At 35.3% G+C, this 24,286-nt stretch overlaps 1 protein-coding gene and 1 long non-coding RNA gene across 2 annotated transcripts; one reads left to right on the top strand and one right to left on the bottom strand.

The window, feature by feature from the left end:
• Nucleotides 1-14,991: 14,991 nt before the first annotated feature.
• LOC134239111 (uncharacterized) lies at nt 14,992-16,898 on the bottom strand. Its single transcript, XR_009986146.1, has 2 exons — nt 16,791-16,898; nt 14,992-15,066 (listed from the first exon to the last, which is right to left on the bottom strand). It is a non-coding gene; the product is annotated as an uncharacterized LOC134239111 (long non-coding RNA).
• A 4,276-nt stretch (nt 16,899-21,174) lies between these two features.
• On the top strand, nt 21,175-22,512 carry LOC134239107 (transcription intermediary factor 1-beta-like). The gene has a single exon (XM_062721264.1). It carries the CDS (start codon nt 21,175-21,177, stop codon nt 22,510-22,512), a length of 1,338 nt encoding a protein of 445 aa, XP_062577248.1.
• The last annotated feature ends 1,774 nt before the right edge of the window (nt 22,513-24,286 follow it).

The following is a 24,286-nucleotide window of genomic DNA, read 5'->3' as shown; positions in this document are numbered from 1 at the left end:
CTGTTTCGGTTGCAAAGGTTGAAGAACCGGAAGCAGAATTTCAGAATCTTGCCGGACCTTATTACGTCCGGCGCCAAAGCAGTGTCGACCCATGTGATCGCTGAATTATGTAAAATAAAGATTCATATCTGCTTTTTGACAATTACTGCTAGGGATATTTCAAAATAGAAGCTGGGAGCATTCCGCTAGCGGAAATGGGGAATCGGTTCTTAGAGGAGAGTTACATGACTTAGATATGCATGGATGGGTATATTTCAGGAGTCTGACAATTTTATGTATATAGCTGTATAATTCTAAAGCTGGTGCCTCGGTTTTGCTTTCGTATTAAACTCGTGTGTTTTAGTTGGCATTTTTGTACGTATAAAATTTTTATCTCATTTCTTGCAGGGAAATATGAAATAAATTATGTTTGTACATATATTGTTTCTCTTCCTTTTTTTTTTTTTAGAAACGGTACAATTATGAAAGGTCTTGTTGTTATAAAATAATTTATCAATTACATGTATGAGGGTTGTCCGGTAAAATCGTGGACAAAGCGTTTTTTTTTCGAAAAATTATGGGCGCACTAAGCTCAAATTTTCAGTAGATGTTTATTTATCATAGTGAAGTGCGTCATAAATTTTGGGGTAAAATATAGGCAAAAATAAAGAGTTTATTATGCTTGAATGTGCACAGGGTACTGTCCTACGGACAGATCCTTAGTATAGAATCGAAATGGGAGTTTTCTTAGTGAAGTCTTTCTTGATCGAGTCCCCAGGTAGTACAAACATACGGACAAACCGCTATAGTTGACCGTCAATATAAGATCTTATATTAGTTGAATAGTGATGGGAATTTTGTCCTACTTATTACTTACTTATAAATCAGCAGAAGATTGCTCGTTTAATTGTGTCAGATTGGTTCCTCAGCTGTTTATGGAGACTAAATTATCTGCATCAATGAAATTCCTAAATGCAAGTGGGACTTTTCCAACTTTATTTTTATCACAAAGGTGAAACGTAACACTGTTTTAGACAGTTTGACGTTATCCTCCGTGCGTCGTAAGGCGATACAATACATAATATAAAATCTAATAATTTGTTTATTTATACATATATCTATTAGAAATTTGCTATGTTTATTCAGAAAATATGTACTAAAGAGTAGTAACAATTTCAGAACGCATCGATGATTATTATTCACGCGAGATGCCTTTTACGATTTATAAATTTTATGTGGCACTTAAAGTATCAAAATTGTTAAAAAGCCAGGAAAAACGTCATATATTTCGGACAGTATGTGCCTGAATATACATGTACAAAAATGGTTTTAAATGAAAAAGCCCATGCATGGATTTCCAGCTTATAGAATTTGATATCAAATAAATTAATGATACTCCTGCAAAGGAAATTTGGCGGTATACTGGAATCAACATGTCCGTCTGTCTGTAGATGCCCTGATCCGTTCTCAGAGACCATTGTCATCTGCATATGGAAGAGAATGTTCTACATATGAAAAATTCTAAAACGAGGTAAGTTATTGACAAACAAATTGATGAAGCAAGAATATCAGCAGTCTGGATGGATTTGTCAGTCATCATTTAAAATGCAGAGGTGGTCATCTGGTATTTTGATCACGGTTGGATAATTTGTATTTTTACGGTGTTTACTATCATTTACTATTATTTATTTGGAGTCACTTGCGTGGCGCTGTGGTTAGGGTGTCTGTTCCAAAGTAGCCAAGTAAGGTGTTGATCCTTACATCGCGGGTTCGCATCCCACTGTGGGACGTGGAGACCGGTTCTTCGGATGAGACCGTATAAACCGAGGTTCCATGTCGCAGTAAAAAAGATTCCTCACTGCTCAATGGCCCTAAGTGCCGAGTACACATATAGCTCTTCAGCGCCACGTGGTGGCGTCTCCAAATGAGTGAAAAATTGTCGAGAGGGACGTTAAACAATAGAATAGAATAGAAAAGAATTTATTACCAAATCAGGGCCCATTGGGCATAAGCATACACCATATCTAATTACATATAAACATAATAAAGTATTAGACAGAATACAACATATGGTGAATTCTTCTATTAAGTATACTGAGCATATATGTAGCACTCCAAAGTGCGATGGGATTCCAAAGTCCGATGGTCTGCACCAAACCCTGATGGTTTGACACGCCAAAGTCCGATGGCGTTGAAAACAATTAACGTTTATGACGTCATAGTACTACTGCGCACAAATGCGATGCCGCGCCATGCCAAGGCCCGATTGTTTAAAATATATACAAATAAATATTAAATGCAAAGACTAATGGCGTGTAAGGACTAACCCTAATAGCTCTGGTGAGCGAAAACAATAAGCAAATCAGTAAAATTGTATGCGAAACAAATACTAAATCAATGGGTTTTGAATGCTGAACAACTTTATGACGTTAGAATATTGTGACGTCATATACTTTGATTGTTCCTCCGCATCATCGGACTTTGGCGTATCAGACAATTGCACATCAGCGTCACGTGCCTCAAAGGAAACGAGCCATCTGACGTTGGTGTGACCATCGGACTTAGGCGTCCGTAAAGACAGCGAGCCATCTGGGTTTGGCGCAGACCATCGGGGTTTGGCGAGACCATCGCACTTTGGCGTCACCATCGCACTTCAGTGTCTTATATATATACTGGTATATGAATTAAGTGGCATTTTTAAATTTCATGTATACAATCAATAAATCTATTTATTTGGTTTGGAATTTAAAAACTTTGAATTGTAAAACAGGTGTTGATCATAATCTAAATGACATAATTAAAAAAAATTATATGGCGTCAAAAGAGATGATCTACTTCCTGTTCGCCGTGTTCGATTCCCATGCATGTGAAAGTCTATCCAATGTATGAGCGGTGTTGGAAGCTTATCTCTGAAGGGAATATCTTTTTCTATAATAACCCAAGTTACAAGACATTTCAGACTTCTGTACTTGGGATTTTTCAGAAGAGGATAAAATTCTGTACCCTTAGCTAGTTCCAATACAGTTTTGGGTTGGAACTCAATAGGTTAATGATCTATATGCAGTCCTTTTTCCAATACCATGGTGACGATCTTCAATGCATAATCCTCAAAGCTTTCAATTTCATCGAATGTTAAAACTGGGTTAAGTCCAGTCCAATGCATATCCCTGTAGAATTTAAGTTCATAAAAATAGTGGTGGAGTATGTTCCTTTTACTTTCATCTAACTCATTAATTGATGCACCACAATCTAGAAGCATCTCTAGAATTTCTGGACAATGAGTAAAACAGCGGAGGCGTGCGTCATGATAATTCTGCAGTGTCAACATAGGACAAATGATACCATGGACCAATCCTAATGATCCACATTTCATTGAATTCCCTGTACTTATTATGGCTTTCAGAGACTTCTTTAAGGTAATTTTATTTTCTTCAGACACATTTCTTGATAAAATGGTGATTAAAAAGTACAACAATTCTATTTTGTCTTGATGGCAGGGCATAACATCTTGTTCGATTTTCGTCTTGATCCCACTGACATACAAATGTGAAAACACATCCAGCAGTTCCGCTGTCGTGTATTTTTCACTGTTCTCAGTAAAATGACGAAGTTGTTGTAAGTATTTAGTCACTATCTGAGAACTGCACATACCCTCCTCAATATCAAACTCCTCCATTTTATAACTCTTGTCGGGATCCAAAACCCTAACATTTTTCAGAAAAATGGAATAAATTTTCAAACTGTGCAAAACGTGTTGTGTTGACAAATCTTCATCACGAACTGCATCACATAAAAAGCCAAAACATTCAGAGCATGCCTCCAAAAAATAAGAATGTTTGCAACCTAATATTCTTTCAAATATTAGAAGGCCAAGAATGAGCCTTTTCCTCTTTTCTCCTGCAGTGCAGATTTAGTTAAAAAACTCGGAATTTTCTGTATCTGGTTCCACAATATTCTCAAAGAAAAGTTCTCGAGGTTCTTTCTTCTTAGTATTTGGAACATTTTGCTTACTTCTTTCCCTGAGCGCTCGTTTATATGTATTCACTCCTTCGAGAGAGAGAGAGATGATTCTTCATCATAAATGAACATCTGTTTTGCTGCTGAGAGTTCCAAGATTTCAATGAGTGTTTCATAATTGAAATCACAAAAGTCGTGACACATAGCTATATAATTATCCACATCTGTAATATATTTATGTACTATAGCATATTGTAAAGGTGTCCTCCCGTTTTTGTTATAAACTAACAGTTTTGCACCTTTGCTCTTCCAGAATTGCAGGATAAAATAAAATAAAATGAATTCAAACTACTCGCATTCATTAGAGTGCCAATCTCCACACGGATTATGTTTCATTAAAGACGCGTGTTGCCTTCATTGTCAACACAGTTTACATCAATTTTCTTTACATTCACTAAAAATTCTAATATTCGAAGAAGATGACACTCCACGGCCAAATGAAGAGGGTTTTCAAAAAAAGTAAATTCGACATGATAGTCTCTGTGAATTTTCTGGATAACCTCACCCCTTTCGTCTACCAAGGCCTGCATATACAGGTTATATTCAGGGTGTGACACTGGCGGTTTAATTGAGGAAGTTTCCACAAACTGAAGAAGAGTTTTCTAGCCTCTTTGACATCAATGCCAGGAAGCTGTGGTAAATACTCAATGCACTCCAAACACTTAGAATAGGATGCGTCTGTACTGAAGACAGGTTTGTAAAATATTTCGTAGGAGATTATTTTTTTCAAAACATGAATTCAACGGAGAGCTTCCTCAAATTTTCCACTTCGAGTCTTCCGTTCATGACTACAGAAATGGCTTTTTGAAGTAATAATTTTCTTTTGTTTATATATGTAACGCTTCGGAACGCCTGCCTTGTGTTGAGAACAAAAACTTCGATGTAAAGTTTTATAATTTTATTCAGTAATACATGAACAGCGAAAATAAATAACAGTTTGAAATTCACAAGTCTCAACCCTCGGGACAAAAGACAAAATCAGTACAACTACTGATATAACTGGGCAACTGGCACTATTTCCAGTAATTTATGATTTAAGTATAAATTCCCCCGACCAAAATAAAACGAAAAGGCTCTCAATTCCCCATTTTCAAAAGGTGAGTTATTTCCCCTGAAGGGAACTCTTTTACTGTGTTTAATACGCATGCGCTATAAATAAAGTCACTTCCGCGGACGTTCTTGATGTAAACATGTTTATGGTGTAATGCATCTGTCATATGGAAAAATGTTATTGTGCTTGTGAATAAAAAGAAATCTTAACTGATTCGTATTTTTTTTTAAATTGCCCACTCATAGTCTCTTTCTGGATTTGTATTAATCTGTGTAGTACTATAATAAGGTGCTGTGTGCCCCCCCCCCCTTACAAAAAAAAAAGAAAGAAACAAATTACTGATAAAATGCTGATACGTATTCGAATAGGCCTATTGAAAAAAAAGCTAATAAGCTAATTTTCGGTAGTGGATATTCTGCAGACGGATCATCATTATTTACAAAATGTGCGGAACAAATTTTTAGACTTTAGTTATAAAGTTTTTTTTTCTATTATACGTCTCTGTTTTTAAGAATTAATCTAGCCTGCTGCAGCCATATTTTCTTTGTATCTCTAGGAATTTTTTGGAGACTGATGATTACCTCTGAAATTGCTGCATATACAGCAGTACTTCGTCTTCCGCGACCGATACCAAGAAACTGCGTTTTTGCTCGATTGTATGCCATAACATAGAACTTTTACTTTTACATGTACAAGAACACATTTGGTGACAATTAAAGGCCTATTTCATTTGAATTAACAGTGTTTCTAGAATTTTTTATTTGTAAAATAATTGATTCACCATATGTAGTATTAAAACTTTGAATAGAATTCTAAATGAATAATTTAATCTCATGTCCTCATGTAACGAAGAAAGACTAATTAAAATAGCATTGACCTGAATTCGTGTTACATATGTCGTATAAAGTCTGAGCTGCATTTAATCAAAGTTTTAGTGTAGGATCTAAGCATATGTACATGTATATTCCCGAGTAAAATACACATTTTGTTTTAGATCAGAGAATTGAGAGCAGAACCACGAAATTGATACAATAATTTCCTAGCGTATTTCTCGTTAATTAACGGAAAACATTCTTTTCTCAACTGTTATTTATTTTTTAAAAATCCTTTCAGTGTAAGTACATGTATTTATTTTTTATAAGTTATTCTTTTTTGCAAAGTGTGTAAAAAACAATATGAGAGAGAGAGAGAGAGAGAGAGAGAGAGAGAGAGAGACGCATGTAACTCCGTGTAACTGACATACATGTACATCTGTGAAAAAATATATGTACCGTAATTTTATTGAAATCACAATTATAGTAATTCTAATAATTTTCAATTTTCACGACTATGGTTCATATTCAACTGTTCAACCCATTTACATATTCGTTCTATGTACCTGTACGCACGGGGGGGGGGGGTCAAGGAGCTTAGCCCCACCCCCACTTTTTTCCCAATATTACTTTTTCTATTGAAAATGTTCATTGACAGACAGGTTGCCCCCCCCCCCACACACACAGTTAATACTACGGTAAAGTTATATAAGAGAAATGTAGTATTGTATGCCAAGGAACTGGTACTGAAATAAGTAGCTTTTTCAACTTCGGGCAAGGTTTTTCTTTACTTGTCAACTTTTCAAGGTGAGAAAAAAATATTTCTTTGGCTAACCCCCCCCCCCCCACTTTTAAAGATGATGCTTCGTGTCTGGCTAATTCGTATAGCTTTCTATAAAGGGGGGGGCTAACAGACCTTTTATAAAATAATTCATTATCTAAAAAAAATGCAAACCGTTTCCTTCTTTTAAAATTTTTAAATACAGTGTGTAAGTTGATCACTATTTTGTTGGATTATCGTAATGTGTAGTCCGCGGAAGTTAGGCTAGTGTAGAAGAGTTCCGATTTTGAGGGGAGATAACTCACTTTTGAAAATGGGGAATAAATGACTTATAATTAATTTACAAATAAATATTCCCGCTACTAGTTCAACTACTAGCACGCAGCAGAAATATTTCCTAACTCCTAAACTGGGCTAAAGAAGATAAAAATAACTAGTTCACAACTAGTAATTATAAATAAAACTAGTACAATTACTAGTAATATGAATTTAGCCTAACCTAACATTACGTATTATGTACTTCAGTCACTTAGATACTGAAATAGTACACACCTTAAATTACTCTGGACAAAACTGGCAACCTTTCTCTAGGTCACAAAGAAAACAAGAGAGCAAACGATATTCAGCATCTGGGTATTTATAGAATTAACAAAACCCGCAATAATTCATAACCAATCATAACTAATAATTCCATCCCGTAAATAATAATCAGCCAATCAAATGTAATTATCGTCCCGTAATGAAATCTCACTCTCGTACATCGTATGTAAAATTATTACAATACGTAAATAAATTAAATAAATTCATAAAACATAAAGTTACACTTTTAAAAGCTCATTTAACACTGTTTAACATTTAATTTAAAAGAATTTACAATCAAATCTTCCGCCGAAATAACTCCAGTAAAAATAGATCACCGTGAAGCATCACGGGAAAATACACAAGTAAACAAAGTATGGCGGCGGCAGAAGTTTCAGTGAAACGTGTGTACTCGAAGACCATAAAACATCGATCACACAAGAAATAAGGTAACTTTAAGATAATCCTAAATTATAGCACAACTTTACAATTACGTATGTACAATTAAGCCAACAAAAAGCGTGTAATTAAATAACAAGACGAAGTCTGACATTCAACACATCGAAACACAAGAAAAATGGCATAGATCTTCGCTACATTTAAGCAGTTGTCAACCAACATTTAAGACATAACTCTCGCTGGACATTTCAACATTCCATGCAAGAATTGATGAATGAATTTAAAATATGCATGAAAGTGCTTTAGAAAAATACCAAGATAAAAAAATGAGATTCAAGAAAAATGGGGGAGGGATCGTTACATTTTGCCCCTCTCTAAGAGTCCAAGTCCCTTTGGACTCAAAATACAAACAATAGAATTCACATACAACAATTAATTAAGATAATTAATGACATGTTACTACTATTATACACTCGATACACATATACTAAGCTCATTTAACACTGTTTAACATTTAATTTAAAAGAATTTACAATCAAATCTTCCGCCGAAATAACTCCAGTAAAAATAGATCACCGTGAAGCATCACGGGAAAATACACAAGTAAACAAAGTATGGCGGCGGCAGAAGTTTCAGTGAAACGTGTGTACTCGAAGACCATAAAACATCGATCACACAAGAAATAAGGTAACTTTAAGATAATCCTAAATTATAGCACAACTTTACAATTACGTATGTACAATTAAGCCAACAAAAAGCGTGTAATTAAATAACAAGACGAAGTCTGACATTCAACACATCGAAACACAAGAAAAATGGCATAGATCTTCGCTACATTTAAGCAGTTGTCAACCAACATTTAAGACATAACTCTCGCTGGACATTTCAACATTCCATGCAAGAATTGATGAATGAATTTAAAATATGCATGAAAGTGCTTTAGAAAAATACCAAGATAAAAAAATGAGATTCAAGAAAAATGGGGGAGGGATCGTTACATTTTGCCCCTCTCTAAGAGTCCAAGTCCCTTTGGACTCAAAATACAAACAATAGAATTCACATACAACAATTAATTAAGATAATTAATGACATGTTACTACTATTATACACTCGATACACATATACTTAACTTCCATGAACAGTACAGCTAATCAATACACACAAGGGAGACTACTCCAAATAAATGCTCTACCTCATAAAATGTGTGTTAACTTCTCAAAAATTCACATTTCTAGTAATAAACAAAAAAAATCATAGAATTTTACAAACTATAACACTACTACTCCAACCTTCATGCATATCAATAATCAATATAATAGAAAATTTATACATAAACACAAAATTCTAAATCAAAACAGGAAGTTCAACATAATTTCATGAAGACAAATGAGCAGAGCACAGTGTGACAAGGTAAGTAAGTTAAAATGTACATAAATTATAATGATTCAATTAATATTCATTAACTGCCATTTTAAGAATGAGTTTATCTTTCAAAAACAATGGATACACAAAATATTAGCAGCCTCTCAAATTCATTATAGATACTTGCACATAAAAATACAGTGTTCTGATAATGCTAATAATTTAGACATAAGTACAACAAGTAATGTATAATCTTTCTTATTTTCATTCACAGGATCACAGAAAAGAGAAATGGACACTAAGCTCTTGGTAAGCAAAAATATCAAAGGTAAATAATATTACAGAAATGAATCTCATTATCATCAGACTTAATGCTTGAAATATCAAATAAAAAATACACATCAAGTTCACAAATCATTCAATTTCTAACCTTATTTACAACATACATTAAATGAATATTTTCCTAACTTACATTACTTTTACATGTACTTATACTTACATATAACAATGAAATATATCTAATGTCTCTTATTATAATAAGGTTGACTGGCTCTGAAGTGATCTGGCCGGAAAAGATCATCCAATGGAGACTGGTGCTCGGTAGCTCTACGTGCGGGCTTTGGAAGGATCCTCCTTGGTACCGTCACAACAGACTGCAACTTCTTGGGTTGTTTCCTGGGTGAACGTCTGCGGGGGATCGGGTTGTATCGTTCGCCCTCGCCGAGGCCATCATGAACGAACTTCACATCTGAAACAGGACCAGCTCTGGAATCCAGCCTCTTCTCAAGATCCGATATAGTGGTCTGGTTTTAAATTTTCTCTACATTCTGCTTATCTGGTAAGACTCCATCTTTAGTGACTTTATGTCCAAGGAAAATAACTTCATCTTGAAAAAGGCTACATTTCTCAGGTTTCAATTTTAAACCTGCATCTGTTATTCTCTGAACCACTTCGCTAAGTCTGGACATGTGTTCATCAAAATTTCTGCTAAATATCACTATATCGTCCAAATAAATAAGACAAATGTCCCACTGGAGGCCATTTAATGCCATTTCCATAAGTCTCTGGAATGTACCTGGTGCATTGGTCAATCCAAAAGGCATGGTTTTATACTCGAAATGACCATATTTTGTTACAAATGCTGTTTTTGGTATGTCTTCAGCCTTGACTCTGACTTGGTGATACCCAGCTGTCAAATCCAGAGTGGAAAACATTGAAGCTCCTGCAACGGAATCTAGACAGTCTTGAATTCGTGGGAGTGGGAATGCATCCTTAACTGTTAAATTATTTACAGCTCGATAATCCACACAGACTCTTATTTTTCCATTCTTCTTTCTAGCTAAGACCAGTGGAGAGGACCAAGGTGATGTAGAAGGTTGTATTATGCCCCTCTCTCTAAGGTTCAGAATGGCATCTCTCTCCTCATTGGCTAGCGCTATTGGAACTCTACGAGGTGGCTGTTTTACAGGTTTGCTCTCACCAGTATTAATTTCATGTTCTACTAAATTGGTTTGTCCTAGGTCCCATTCATCTTTTGAAAATGCATCCTGATGGTCGTGCAAGAATTTCCGAAAGGCTTCTTTTTCTGACAAATTTAAGGACTGGGAAGAGCCATCATACAGTTCACGTAAATGATCTGGAACCTCACATGCCTCTCCAGGCGAAAGTTCAGTAGATCGGCAAAGGCTTCTTAGGTCACTATAAACCGGTTGGATAACATCTACTATTCCCCCATATCCTTCAACAGTACCCACTACTGTGTCTGGATAAAGCGTTTTTCCTTCATCAAAAGGGTTCATAACTCTCAGGGGTACACTCAGTTTCCCTCTGATGTTAAGAACTGCTGGGGCTAACAGTAAGGAGGTCTTCTCCATAAGATCTCCACTTGGCACAAACATAAGGTCCTCTTCAACATCAACCTCACATTCACGCTGTACAAAAGCCGGTATTATTACTTCTGTATTCCCAGGTATATCACATCTCTCCACACAACGGAGGATAATATCTTTATGCACACCACGTTGTATGCATGGAATATCATGACCTTTGAACCTTATCAGTCCTTTACTCAGGAGAATATCTGCTTGACCAATATCACTATTCTGCAGGATGTCCACTCCAAGTAACACTTCATCTTGGATATCAGCTACTAAAAGGTTTTTCTTGAGGGCCAAGGAACCAAGTTGCAAATCAAACGCTCCTTTCCCATGAACATGAATGGTACTTCCGTCAGCTCCTCGTAAGTGCGACTTTCCTTGAAGTCTGGGTCTGTTCACCTCTTTGAGTTGTTCATACACTTTGTATGAAAGTATAGTATTGGATGCACCAGTATCTGTTGTAATGTGGACGTCTAAACCATTTACTTTTCCTTCTATGTACACACCATCTACATCTGGTATTCGATTAGAAATAAAACAAAAATCTTCTGACTCATCAAAATTTTCTGGTTGTCGGTCTGTTGGTGGGTCTAAACTGTTCGTCTGTCTGTCAGTTTCTTCTGTAGCCGGTCCTTGACCCACAGGAACGGCTAATGCCTGTTTAAAGGTGCCTTTGATACTTGAAGGTCATTAATTCTCTTTGGGCAGTCCCTTATGAAATGACCTTCAGCTTTGCAGTAAAAACAGCTATGTTTCTGTGGTCTGTCCAGAGGAGCCATTTGACCCGAAGACATGTCTGGTTGAGATGTACCAATGATGGGCATACTTGGCTGTGTCCCAGTGTTGCTCTGCTTAGTCAGGTTGTCGAGAACCTTTGCCATCTCATCGATTTGTTTCTGCAAGGCTTCAATAGTGCTACCCGACCCTTGTTTGTTTCCTTGGCTGTACTTTATATTTCTGATGCTTTTCTTTTTCAGCGACTTGGCCTTAGTGACTGTCTTAGGCGTGGCTTCTGATTCAGAATCACTGTACAATGACTTCACCTCTCTGACATGTTTCTTAGTTGAAGGCCGACCTGCTTCTTCATAATTTATAACCTGTCGTACAGCTTCGTGTATATCTGAGGGGTCCTTGACATATTCCACATGAAACTGGGCTTCTCTATCAGCCAGACCATCTAAAAATTTCCTGAGCAAGTCTTCCTCTCTAGTCTTTGAGTCTCGCTCCGGGTGGGCTTTGACATACAGGCGCTTTAGATCAGCCGCAAAGTCCTCAACTCGTTCACCAGGCTTCTGAACTCTATTATTAAATTTTGCCAAATATGTTCGACTGGTTTCGATTGCACGGAAACGATTGGTCAGTTCCTTCGTAAGTCTCTTATAGCTGCTTCTCGACTCTTTCGATAATTGGCCATACACAAAGTCAGCTGCATCTTCATGTAGTCTGGGCAGTAATTGGTCCAGTTTGTCATCTGTTGTCCAGTGGTATCTGTCTGCAACTTCCTCAAAACGACAAAACCAGACAGACCAGTCTTCTTTCCCTGTGTATGGAGGAATCTTTACATTGTGATGCTTGGCCTTTTTCCGGTACACAAAGTCAGACTCTTGCGATGTTTCTCTGTCGCTACTCAAACACTCATGAGATGCACTACATGTATCTGATTGTCTGTTGTCAGGGTTGATCCTTTGGTGGTCTTGTTCAGAGAGCTGTTTAATTTTCTCTTGTAAATGCTCTACCATCTCCGTGAGCTGGATAAGTGCAGTTTGCTCGTTACTTGTACTGGATAAGGCTCTTGCACTTCTCATGGGTGCAGAGAGGGTCCGATTCTGCATCACAGGTACAGAACCTGTACACAAACTCACAGGCACAGAACCTGTACTTAGACCAACAGGCACAGAACCTGTACATGTACATAAGCTTACAGGTACATTACCTGTACAAGAACTTACAGGCACAGAACCTGTACACAAACTTAGAGGTAAATGAGTTCTTGCGCAAATGTTGTGAGCTGATGTTGTAATTGTGGGGAATGAGGTAAACATATGGGCACTCTGGTTTTGATGACAATAAACAGGACCTTGAAAACTCACAGTACAAGGAACTGCATAAGAGTTTACAGGTAAGGTGGTGATATAATTTGTACCTGTACATGAACTCAAAGAAGTGCTGTGTGTATGAGAGTTCACAGGTAACCCAGATACTGGACTTGCTGTCTGTGTAATGGAGGGGCTCATGTGAGTACCTGTACTGGAGACTGCAGGTATATACATACTTGGGACAGCTGTCGGCTCTCTAGGAAAACCTGTACATAAATTCTCAGCAAAATGTGAGCAAACAGGTACAAAAGGCATCTGAGTTGTGGGACCACAGGTGTGAAGATGGCTCATTTTAGGCGTAACTACACTGTGTGCTGTCTGTGGCTGCTCTGTAGTAGAACTCACAGTTACAGAAACTGTATCTGAGTTTCCAATAAAAGGTGTAGATTCTCCGTCTCTCACAACGTCTGCCTGAGAACTCACAAGCACTAAACTTGTATCTGAGTCATGTAAATTTGCAAATTGGGAGGCTTCTTTTTTTGAATGAACAAATGGCTTAGTTCTGTGCATGTCAGCTCCTTCACACGGAAATTCACATTCGCTTTCATTTTCTCTTACAGTATCTACGGAGGAGCACGAAACTCGTGAGGTAGATCTTGATTCTTGAAGACCACGACGCCTCCGTCGGCTTTTACGACCAGCCATTGTGATTTATTTTTTTTTATTTGATGTTCGCTTAATAAAATTTTTGTTTCTCAAACACAGACAAAGCGTTGTTATGATTCGATCACAGGACCCGTAAATTTAAACGGATCCCGCCGTGGATGCCAAAATTGTAACGCTTCGGAACGCCTGCCTTGTGTTGAGAACAAAAACTTCGATGTAAAGTTTTATAATTTTATTCAGTAATACATGAACAGCGAAAATAAATAACAGTTTGAAATTCACAAGTCTCAACCCTCGGGACAAAAGACAAAATCAGTACAACTACTGATATAACTGGGCAACTGGCACTATTTCCAGTAATTTATGATTTAAGTATAAATTCCCCCGACCAAAATAAAACGAAAAGGCTCTCAATAAATGACTTATAATTAATTTACAAATAAATATTCCCGCTACTAGTTCAACTACTAGCACGCAGCAGAAATATTTCCTAACTCCTAAACTGGGCTAAAGAAGATAAAAATAACTAGTTCACAACTAGTAATTATAAATAAAACTAGTACAATTACTAGTAATATGAATTTAGCCTAACCTAACATTACGTATTATGTACTTCAGTCACTTAGATACTGAAATAGTACACACCTTAAATTACTCTGGACAAAACTGGCAACCTTTCTCTAGGTCACAAAGAAAACAAGAGAGCAAACGATATTCAGCATCTGGGTATTTATAGAATTAACAAAACCCGCAATAATTCATAACCAATCATAACTAATAATTCCATCCCGTAAATAATAATCAGCCAATCAAATGTAATTATCGTCCCGTAATGAAATCTCACTCTCGTACATCGTATGTAAAATTATTACAATACGTAAATAAATTAAATAAATTCATAAAACATAAAGTTACACTTTTAAAAGCTCATTTAACACTGTTTAACATTTAATTTAAAAGAATTTACAATCAAATCTTCCGCCGAAATAACTCCAGTAAAAATAGATCACCGTGAAGCATCACGGGAAAATACACAAGTAAACAAAGTATGGCGGCGGCAGAAGTTTCAGTGAAACGTGTGTACTCGAAGACCATAAAACATCGATCACACAAGAAATAAGGTAACTTTAAGATAATCCTAAATTATAGCACAACTTTACAATTACGTATGTACAATTAAGCCAACAAAAAGCGTGTAATTAAATAACAAGACGAAGTCTGACATTCAACACATCGAAACACAAGAAAAATGGCATAGATCTTCGCTACATTTAAGCAGTTGTCAACCAACATTTAAGACATAACTCTCGCTGGACATTTCAACATTCCATGCAAGAATTGATGAATGAATTTAAAATATGCATGAAAGTGCTTTAGAAAAATACCAAGATAAAAAAATGAGATTCAAGAAAAATGGGGGAGGGATCGTTACATATACATCCAGGACATTTTGATGTCTCATCTGTCATTTCTTTCAGGAGTTTCTACTTAGGCATTCAAAGAGTACCTGAAATAGTTTAAACATACATGTAACATATATTATCTGTTATAGTATACAAGGTTTATATTTTTTCAGAGCGTTAGCAACATTTAACTAGGTTAACGGGTTATTGTTTCCCTTACATTTATCAAATCCATAGTTTATTAATTAGTAGTTTGTAGTTTTCCTTTGCAGTGTCAACCAAAAGGTCAATATGGAAAATCACACGTTTCTTTTTTTTTACACTTCCAAACATTACCAATAAAACTCAATGCTGCATTAAGTTTTTTTCTTTCAATGTGTGGATAAAGCTCAATCCTGGGGATTTCTAAATGCAAAATATTGCGATGATTTTAAATTAAAAATTAAAAGTGATGGATCCAGCACTTACCCATGAAGGGAGGGGGTTGAGTCAGGAAGGGGGTAATGAGAGGGGACCTTCATTAAGATATTTTTAAATAACACTAAATAGAAATTTTCAAACAATTTAAATTTTTCCTTGCATGCTTGCTTTGAGAGGGCCTTTTCTGAATAATTTTAAAAATTTCAATTCGTACATAGGTCCTCAAGGGGCAACAAAAATGAAATCTTAACTATTAATATATTATCATATACACGTAATACATTATACATACACCCAGATCAGTTAATTACATAGTAGATAGGGAAAGAAACAAAAAAGAGGGAATAAACAGGATAATATTTGTTGTTACAATGTATTTACATTTCATAAATTCCGATTAAAATCACCTAAGGAGGGATCCTGCTCTTGTTTCTGTCAAAATGAACTTGGGCGGAATAGCGGAGTATGAAAATATCATCTTTCCTGCTTAACAAATTTATTATAAAACTATGAATTTACTTATAGTCCTTACACAATCAAAGACTTGAAGAAATTTTCAAATAAAAGATTAGCTTGTAAAAGCTTCCAATCTACGTACAGATTAAGCCAAAAAGCCGAAAAACCGGTTTTTATTCTTTTAGTTATCTGTTTTGTTTCTGTATCATTTTGCATCTGTATGTGACAACTTAACTATATGTGAAAAGAAAAAAAATAGATATAGGAAGCATAAAAAATGAACAATATATCTTTAAAAAAGGAAAATAGAGAAAATTCGGATCCTTATTTCAGTAAAATTATTTATGTCAAATAGCTGGTAATAGCATCTTAAAGATCCTCTATTGAAAGATCTTTTTATTCAAAAGAAGAAACATTCAATCTTTTGAAATAGAAATAGGTATCGCATGATTGGCAACAGTATTTTTCACTGTTTTGAAATGTAATGATTTAAATCACATTTCAAAATTTTCAAGTCTTTGATTGAATGTGTAAAAAAAAAACTAAATTCATTGTTCTATAATGATTTTGAGAATCAGAAAAGAAGATATTTTCATACGCCACCATTCTGCCAAAAATATAGTCCCTGTTAGTTTTCAATATCAGTTTACCATTTCTATTTAAAGTTGTACAATTGTGTTGAGGAAAGAAAAATATGGTCTTTTAAATCTCTTTCACTTGAATATAAAAATATATAAGACGAAAGAAAATATACTTTGAATATTTCATCTTGTCAGAAACCAGAGCAGAATCTTACCTTTAGGTAGGGCATATATCAAGTGACGTCGATAGTAGATCTTATTATAAATAATAGAATTATTAAAAGTTTAAAATGATATTTTAAGTGAATAACAGTGACGTGTGAATTTGATTCCTTACTAAAGAATACTTTAAAGCAATACCAAATCACTACCTTAACTATGATTTTGGTCATCACATGCTGCATGCGCCATACCACTCTCTACAGTGAATCCAACACTGACTGAAATGACCAAGTAACGAAGACCATCGTCAGAATATGCTATGTTTTTTTTTTCAAAGCAAAAAATGGCGACCAAAGAACAGAATTTGACAAGGATGAATTTCGCAATAACATACTGATTAATTGTTTTACCTGTGAAAGGTGTCATTTATATATTCAGAACCTTTGGCTGACAGATATCTACGGACACGTATTGGATCCACGTAATATTTTAAAGTTGGTAGTTCCAACTTAAAAGTTGGTAATTTCAACTCGTTAAAGTATGTGATTTAAACTCTTTATCATTTATAAAATTCATCTCGTATTTCGTGAAAACGACATATTATCATGATTATCACGAGAAGGATATGGAGAAAACGAACAGTATTCAATCTCAAAGTCCATTAAACAATATACAAAATAAGAGCAGAGGAAACACGGACCTCCGAAACATCAGAGGTGGGATCAGGTGCCATAGAGGAGTGAGCATCCCCTGCCGACCGGTATCACCCGCCGTGTGCTCCTTGTCATGATCAGGAAATAACGGGGGAAAAATCCGTCGTCAACTCATTGTATAAATAATGGACTAACAATTGGTATGAAAAACGTCAGTCAGCATTTGACTCAATGATAAATTGTATTTGCTGACAAGGTCATTGTATCGACCATAGAACTTACGAAATGATGATTTTAAACGAGACTGCTGATATTCTTGTTTCATCAACTTGCTTGTCAATAATTTACCTCGTTTAAGATATTGTTTATACGTAGAGCATGCTCTTGCGTATCGAATCAACTGAGATATATATACTCCGTATGCAGGTGATGACGGTATATTGCTGCATAAGTAAGGGAAGTTGACGATAGAAAAGTTGAAGTCATCACGTTATCATATAGCTTGGTTGTTAGATTACCATTAGTGTCTTTTTCAAGTAAAATATCCAAGTACGAAGCAGAAGTGTCGGACTCTGTGGTTTCTTTTATCTCAAGCTCACCAGGATATATCGTATCGACTTAGGAATGGAAATTATTATTATTAATTGACAATACATCGTCGATATGTCGAGTTAAAGGCCACAGCAAGTGTTTTCTTCTTTTCATGCATAAGATTTCGCATAAATTCTGCATCATATGAATATAAAAATAAGTCTGCTAATAACGGAGCGCAATTTGTACCCATGGGAATTCCAATAGATTGTTGGAATACCTGGTCTCCAAAAACCACATAGATAATGTCAATCAGAAACTCAAGCTCCTTCTTGATGTCAACTTCAGAGTACTTATGTGTGCAATCAGAATCTGTTTTAACAAAATAATTTTGCAAATGACCGATGACGAGGTAAATAAATTACGAGTTCCTTTCTTATTGAAGAAACAGCTGTCAATGATATTAAAAAGCCTGGATTTTAATTAGTCGTGGTGAATTGTTGTATATAGAGTTGAAAAGTCGTACGTTTTTAGGCTGTTGAGATCATATGTCGTTGTCACAAGATATTAAATCTCTTTTTCATTTATTTTTACAATTCTTTTACATTTATTAAATGTATGTCGTTTTCACGAGATAATATTTCGTTTTCACGAGACAATTTTTTGTGTATCTTAAAGAATAATTACGTGTCATAAGTATACCACCGTATCTTTGTGATTAAGAACTTCAAAAAAATATATTTTGTGGCTCTAACACGCTTTCGTAAAAATATTGTAAGCTAACATGTGGTATTGTGATTATATTACCTTCGGTTTTAGCAGCGGCCGATCTATTTGTGATTGTGTTAGAAAGTGCACATGGGGAAATGAGACGTTATTTATCAGTAGGTCAGAAAATATTTTTCAAATGATAACAATTAAAAATCATGCGTTAAATATTTTTAAAAATTGCTTTAAACTTAGTATTAATTGTTATTACTATGTTTTAATTTCATTATCGCTTCTCATCAGATAATTGATAATTTATGGTTATGTAAAATGAGTTTACAATAAATACTCCCCAGCTTGGGAAAGTATAAGTTTTGAATAGAAATCGTCATGATTTTCCGGATAATAATGACGTGTAAAAGTGCATGGTGAATAAAAATTGAAAAATTTTTCAACCAGTAAAAATTGTTTTGAACATGCTCTACAGCTGCAAATAACACAAAGAAATGTTTCTACATTTTGCACTGCGTCTTGCAGCATAGCCATGGGCATTATCACGTGACCAAGATCCAGGGTATCAGCACGTGATTCATCTTGAGAGACCTTCATCTTCATTTTGATGACAATAAATTCTTATCATTTATCTCTGACCTTTTATTACATTAATGAATCTATTTATAAGTAAATGCGGTAAAATGTCTATTTGTTTTGATATTATTGAATTAATTATTTTGCTTTGAAGACAGCCTAAAATAAAAATGATTTAACTATTTCACCTTTGAATATCTTGACGTGCTTTCCTTGCATGGAAACTTTGAAAATTGTGAAAGAATTTTTTTTAATTGCTAAATTTTGTTTGCGGCCGATTTGATGCTTTGCATCAATTTAACTTGTTTATCTATCACTTAAAATTCTACAAGACCACAAGAAACTATGAAAGAATTTTTAGTATTAAGCCTATATATTATATTTTTAAAAAATGTTGTATAATCATCTTATTCAGTTATCTTTTCTGTTACATATTTCATAGTGACTAATATACTACAGTCATAGAGGGATAACTTTCTACAGTAGTCTCAGAATTATAATAGAGGCCAGTTCAGCACAAAAAACTCTTGGCAAAAAAAACCCATTGAATTGTAAACTTTTGTCTCCTAGATACCCAGAAACAGAGAAGATTTTCAAAGACTACAACATTTTAACCATAGATTCAACAAGATTCCTGTCCTAACACAAGAAACCATGAAATTCACAATTTTAGCAGAGAAAGAGTCACACTTGCTCATTATAAGGCACTTTGTTTGTCGGCTTACTATCAAGAAGCCGAGGAGATTTTATTTAAACAATAAAATGTCTTTCTTTGGTTGTTATTACGGAAATTAATTTCGCAGCTGTTGCAGCAAAAATCCCTTAAATTAAGCAGGATTAATATTAATTACCGGTATTGTATTATTGATATGCAAATGTCATTGTACGTTTAATTAATGGAGCAGCCACTGGTCAAAAATCTGTATAGGTGATTTGCCTACTGCATGTTTTTCATGAACTGTTAAACGGCAATGGTTTTCTTAGATTGAATACTGTAGATTGAATACTGTAGGTTTTTCACACCACTAAGTAGAGGGCGTTTTATCAAGTAGGAAGCATGTCATCGACCTGTGTCAGGCCACTCTCCACCATCGGCTCATACATTCACCCCTGTCGTTGGCTCGCGTATATCACAGTGATAAACACGAGAAATAGTGCGTTTGTTTTAATTCATTATAATTCAATTTATATGTTTATGTCTGACTTTTTAGATAGATATTTACTAAATTAATCCAAAACTATTAATTTAATTTGAAACAATCCTGCAAATATTATTTTTTATACGTTATGTCAAAAAAACTTGACGTGAGCCCATTGCAGAGGTAGTCTCGTTTTCCCTAGACTCTCGCTCTCGAGACTTGGTCCGAGCTCGGGCCAAGTCTCGAGACAATCGCATCATCTCGGGTCTTTCCGTCAGAGGTCGGAAAAACAACCTCGAATGTATTAACATCACCGGATGTTAAAAATTTATACATTTCCTGTTTATTCAAATGTAGGATAGACGGAATTAGAAGTCCCTTCTATGGTATATTTTAGGTAATGTCATTTCATTCAATAAAGTTAAACTCCATATTCCACAGATAAAAGAACTCCGTGCATTTATTTCCGATATCGTGAAAAAGGAGGGTTGTCATGGCGGCTACTATATACATTCGAGGTCGTTTTTCCGCTAGTCGGAATGGCCCGAGAAGTTGCGATTGGTCTCGAGAGCGAGAGTCTGGGGAAAACGAGACAGTAATTGCAGAGGTGTCTGAGAGAGGAACGAACGACAACTCTGCATAGGAGATTGGTGTCAAGCATTGAAAACGAAAGTAGATAATGTTCATAAATGGAATTCAATTGAATCAACAAAAGTAGGTTATTGGTGACAGCTAAGAATATTAATTAATAAGAAATGGCAACAGCTAATGTAAATAGTGATAATGACTCGGTTTTAAACTGCCCAATTTGTCTGGAAAAGCTGAAACTACCAAAACGGTTGCCTTGTTTGCATACATTTTGTGAACATTGCATCCAAAGTTATGTACGTGTATCGACAACCGTCGAAGAGGAAAATGAAGTTCAACGTATCTTCAGTTGCCCTATATGTCGAATGGAGGTGTCACTGCCAAATATGACGGCTACAGAATGGACCGAAAACTTACCAACTAACCATGTAATGATGCGTCTTATTGATTATGAATCAAACAAGACAATAGGCAATGAAATATTGTGTGATCCTTGCAAATTTGCCAATGAAAAAACTAAAGCGAAAGTTCATTGTCACGAGTGCAAGGAATATTTTTGTGAACAATGCCTCAGTTACTTGCATAAACGGAAAAGAGATAACAATACACATACCATAACAACAATTACTGAAGACATGCCCTTGAAACCTTTTGAAGTGGATGAACTGTGTCCTGTTCATTCAGGCAAAGTTTTGGAAGCATATTGCTTTGATCACGGAAATCTTTGTTGTAGTCTTTGTTTCATGACAAATCACAGAAAATGTGATGTCAAGTCTTTGGATGAAATAGCAAATGATAAGAAAGAGGATCTTAATATGGATGACTTCATTTCAAAATTGGTTGAGACAGAGCAAAGCACAGAATCTTTAATAAAGGATAAAAATGAAAAAATTGCACAACTAGATAAAAACAAAGAGGAAATTTTGCAGACAGTTAATGGTATTCTTAGTGACACAAAATCACATTTGGATAGTCTCTATGAAGAATTTAAAAAATCGACTGAAAAAACATTTTTGAATTCAGAGGAAAATCAAAAGGATTATGTTGAGTGGCTTGTTGGCTTTCAAAAAACATTGATTAATTGTAGGAGAATGGCAAACGCAGTTAGAGAACATGGCAGTGGAAAACAAATATTTGTAACCAAAGAAAGATTGAAATTTTCTTTAGAGAAACACTTCCAAAGAATGACCCTGTCGATGCAGTATTCCGGATATGATGAGCAGTATGAAGCTGATATCGAAGAGGAGTTGAGTGAAATACAAAGGTGGTCAAAACTTGCTTCTTTGAAAGGAAAGAAATTGGACAAACATGCTTTGAGAAATTTTGAGAAAACTATGGGTTCTTTAACAGAGCGCTGTAATAAATTTCTATGTACTATTCCAGTCCAAGTTGTTTCTTTTCCTCAGCACAGTGTTCCATTCCAATTTCTAGGGAAAATCTGGAGAATTGAGTGTACAAAAGATGGTAGTTCCCTGGGAATGTATTTGGAGTTGATTTCAGGAGACAAATCTGATTGTTCGCGTTATGTGTCAGCGGAACTGCGCATTATACATACATCTGACAATACGAAAGACAAAGTTCAAAAATTTACACACAGGTTTTCGGAAGCAGAACCAGACTGGGGATATGAATCCTTCATAAACTGGATATTCCTTGTATCAAAAAGCAATGGATTCATTTCCAATGGTTTGATGAAAATACAAGTAAAATTAACTCAACCGTAATTTCAAACTTTTAATTCTATTTAGTTAGAAAGACATTATTTATGGATTGTTCATTTAGAGTAGAATGCTGAGACATAATTTGCAAATCATTTATTTAGAGTAGAATGCTTTATGATGTTGTTATATTAGCAAAATTTATAATATATGCACTATTACATATGATTTGTAGAGATCCACATATTTCTCCCTTTTCCAAACCTTTGTGATACCTAAAGAATTAAGATTTTGTGAGGATTTAAAGCTTCTCCAATTGTTCATGTCTCTTTTCATCAAAATAAAAATAAATGACATAAAGAGCACATAAATTTTGTGATGTGTGATGCATATTTTTCTCTGAGATTCATTACAAAATCGAAAGACGTTACACACACTGTTGTCAATTTCGGTAACGTCAAAGAGACTTTACATATAAATAAAAATAATTTAATTCTCTGCCAAATTGCATGCGTATTGCTTACTTAGCTATAGTCCTCTTCGAGCTTGTCAGCACATAAGCCGTCACCAGAGACTTCAATGTTGATCTATCTTTTGGCACATCTCTTGACCTTCTCCCATGTTCAGTTGTTTCTCCGCCGATCCTCTCCAGATCTCCTTTTGTTGCCTCTCTTTCTCTCTCCGCTTGGCTTAGATGTAGTGGTTAGAGCGCGTGCTTTAGAGTCGTGGTGTAAGGAGTTGATCCTTAACTTAAATTACTGTTTGAATTAACTTTTTGGACTTTATATAATTTAATTATTTTAACTTTTCGTATATTTCGTCAAATTTTTAAAATTCTATAAATTCCCTACAGCTTTTTGGACACCCTCCGCCACTTGCAAGAGTGTAATTTCACCATACAACAACAAAGACCATGCTAGTCCTTTGTGTGCTCCGATGCATTACAGCATTACAAGCAAGTACTTTGTACACTACAACTTTTTCCCCTTCGGAGGCCTCGTAGCAGAAAGATGAAGAGAAGGATCAGTGTTTGCACTTGTTCTTTGATTTTTTGGTATAAAAGCGAAAAGGTAGCAACTATTATATGTAAAGGATTGTATTTACATATTTTTCAGTCACATTTTAATTGAAATAATGATAAATCTTACCTCTGTTGCATCGGTATCCATAATTTACCATGTTGTCATAAAGATCGGCAATCTCCGTCATCAGCAACGGGAAATATCGCCGATGCATAATGAGGTGATTTAATTAGTTTATACGCCCGGTTTTAAGATAGTAAATAAACGACATTGGTCAAATAGGGTCTACAAATGAGTGTTAAAGTGGGATTCAATTAATTTGAGTTTGTAATAACAAAAAACACGGTAATTTGAGCTTTACTATTGCTTTAACTCCTCTATCGACTTCTGATTATATTCATTCATAGTTAATTTTTCGTCTTCTTTAGTTCTATTATATACATACTGTTGAAATATCACCATTCGCTCAATAATTGTTTGATTCTTGATTTTTTAATACCTTTTGTTATTTCCTGTATACTGTAAATCAACTTTTATTTGCGATGATTTTATTTCGCGATTTACAGGGATTAAACTAGTTCGCGACGATTATTTTTCGCGATCAAGCCGTTTTTGGAACTGTTTTTAATTGGAAACGAGACTTTTAGGACCTGTTCGCGATCATTGGTATTTGAAGGACAAATAAACCCCGCACTACAGTGTACTTGGGTGAGAGAAACTTATGGGTAAAGACATCCAAGTCTGCTACATATACTTTCTGGTAGTCAGATCCTGGACCTCTACTAGAACTTAAGAGCGAGCTTCCCAGACTTTGCCAG

This window comes from Saccostrea cucullata, unplaced genomic scaffold (genome assembly GCF_032062105.1).
Source record: "Saccostrea cucullata isolate Sc308-1 unplaced genomic scaffold, CSIRO_AGI_Scuc_v1 ctg4733, whole genome shotgun sequence".
Classification (NCBI taxonomy): Eukaryota; Metazoa; Mollusca; class Bivalvia; order Ostreida; family Ostreidae; genus Saccostrea; species Saccostrea cuccullata.
The sequence above is the reverse complement of the archived record's forward strand: the minus strand, read 5'-3'. Positions and strand labels throughout refer to the sequence as shown.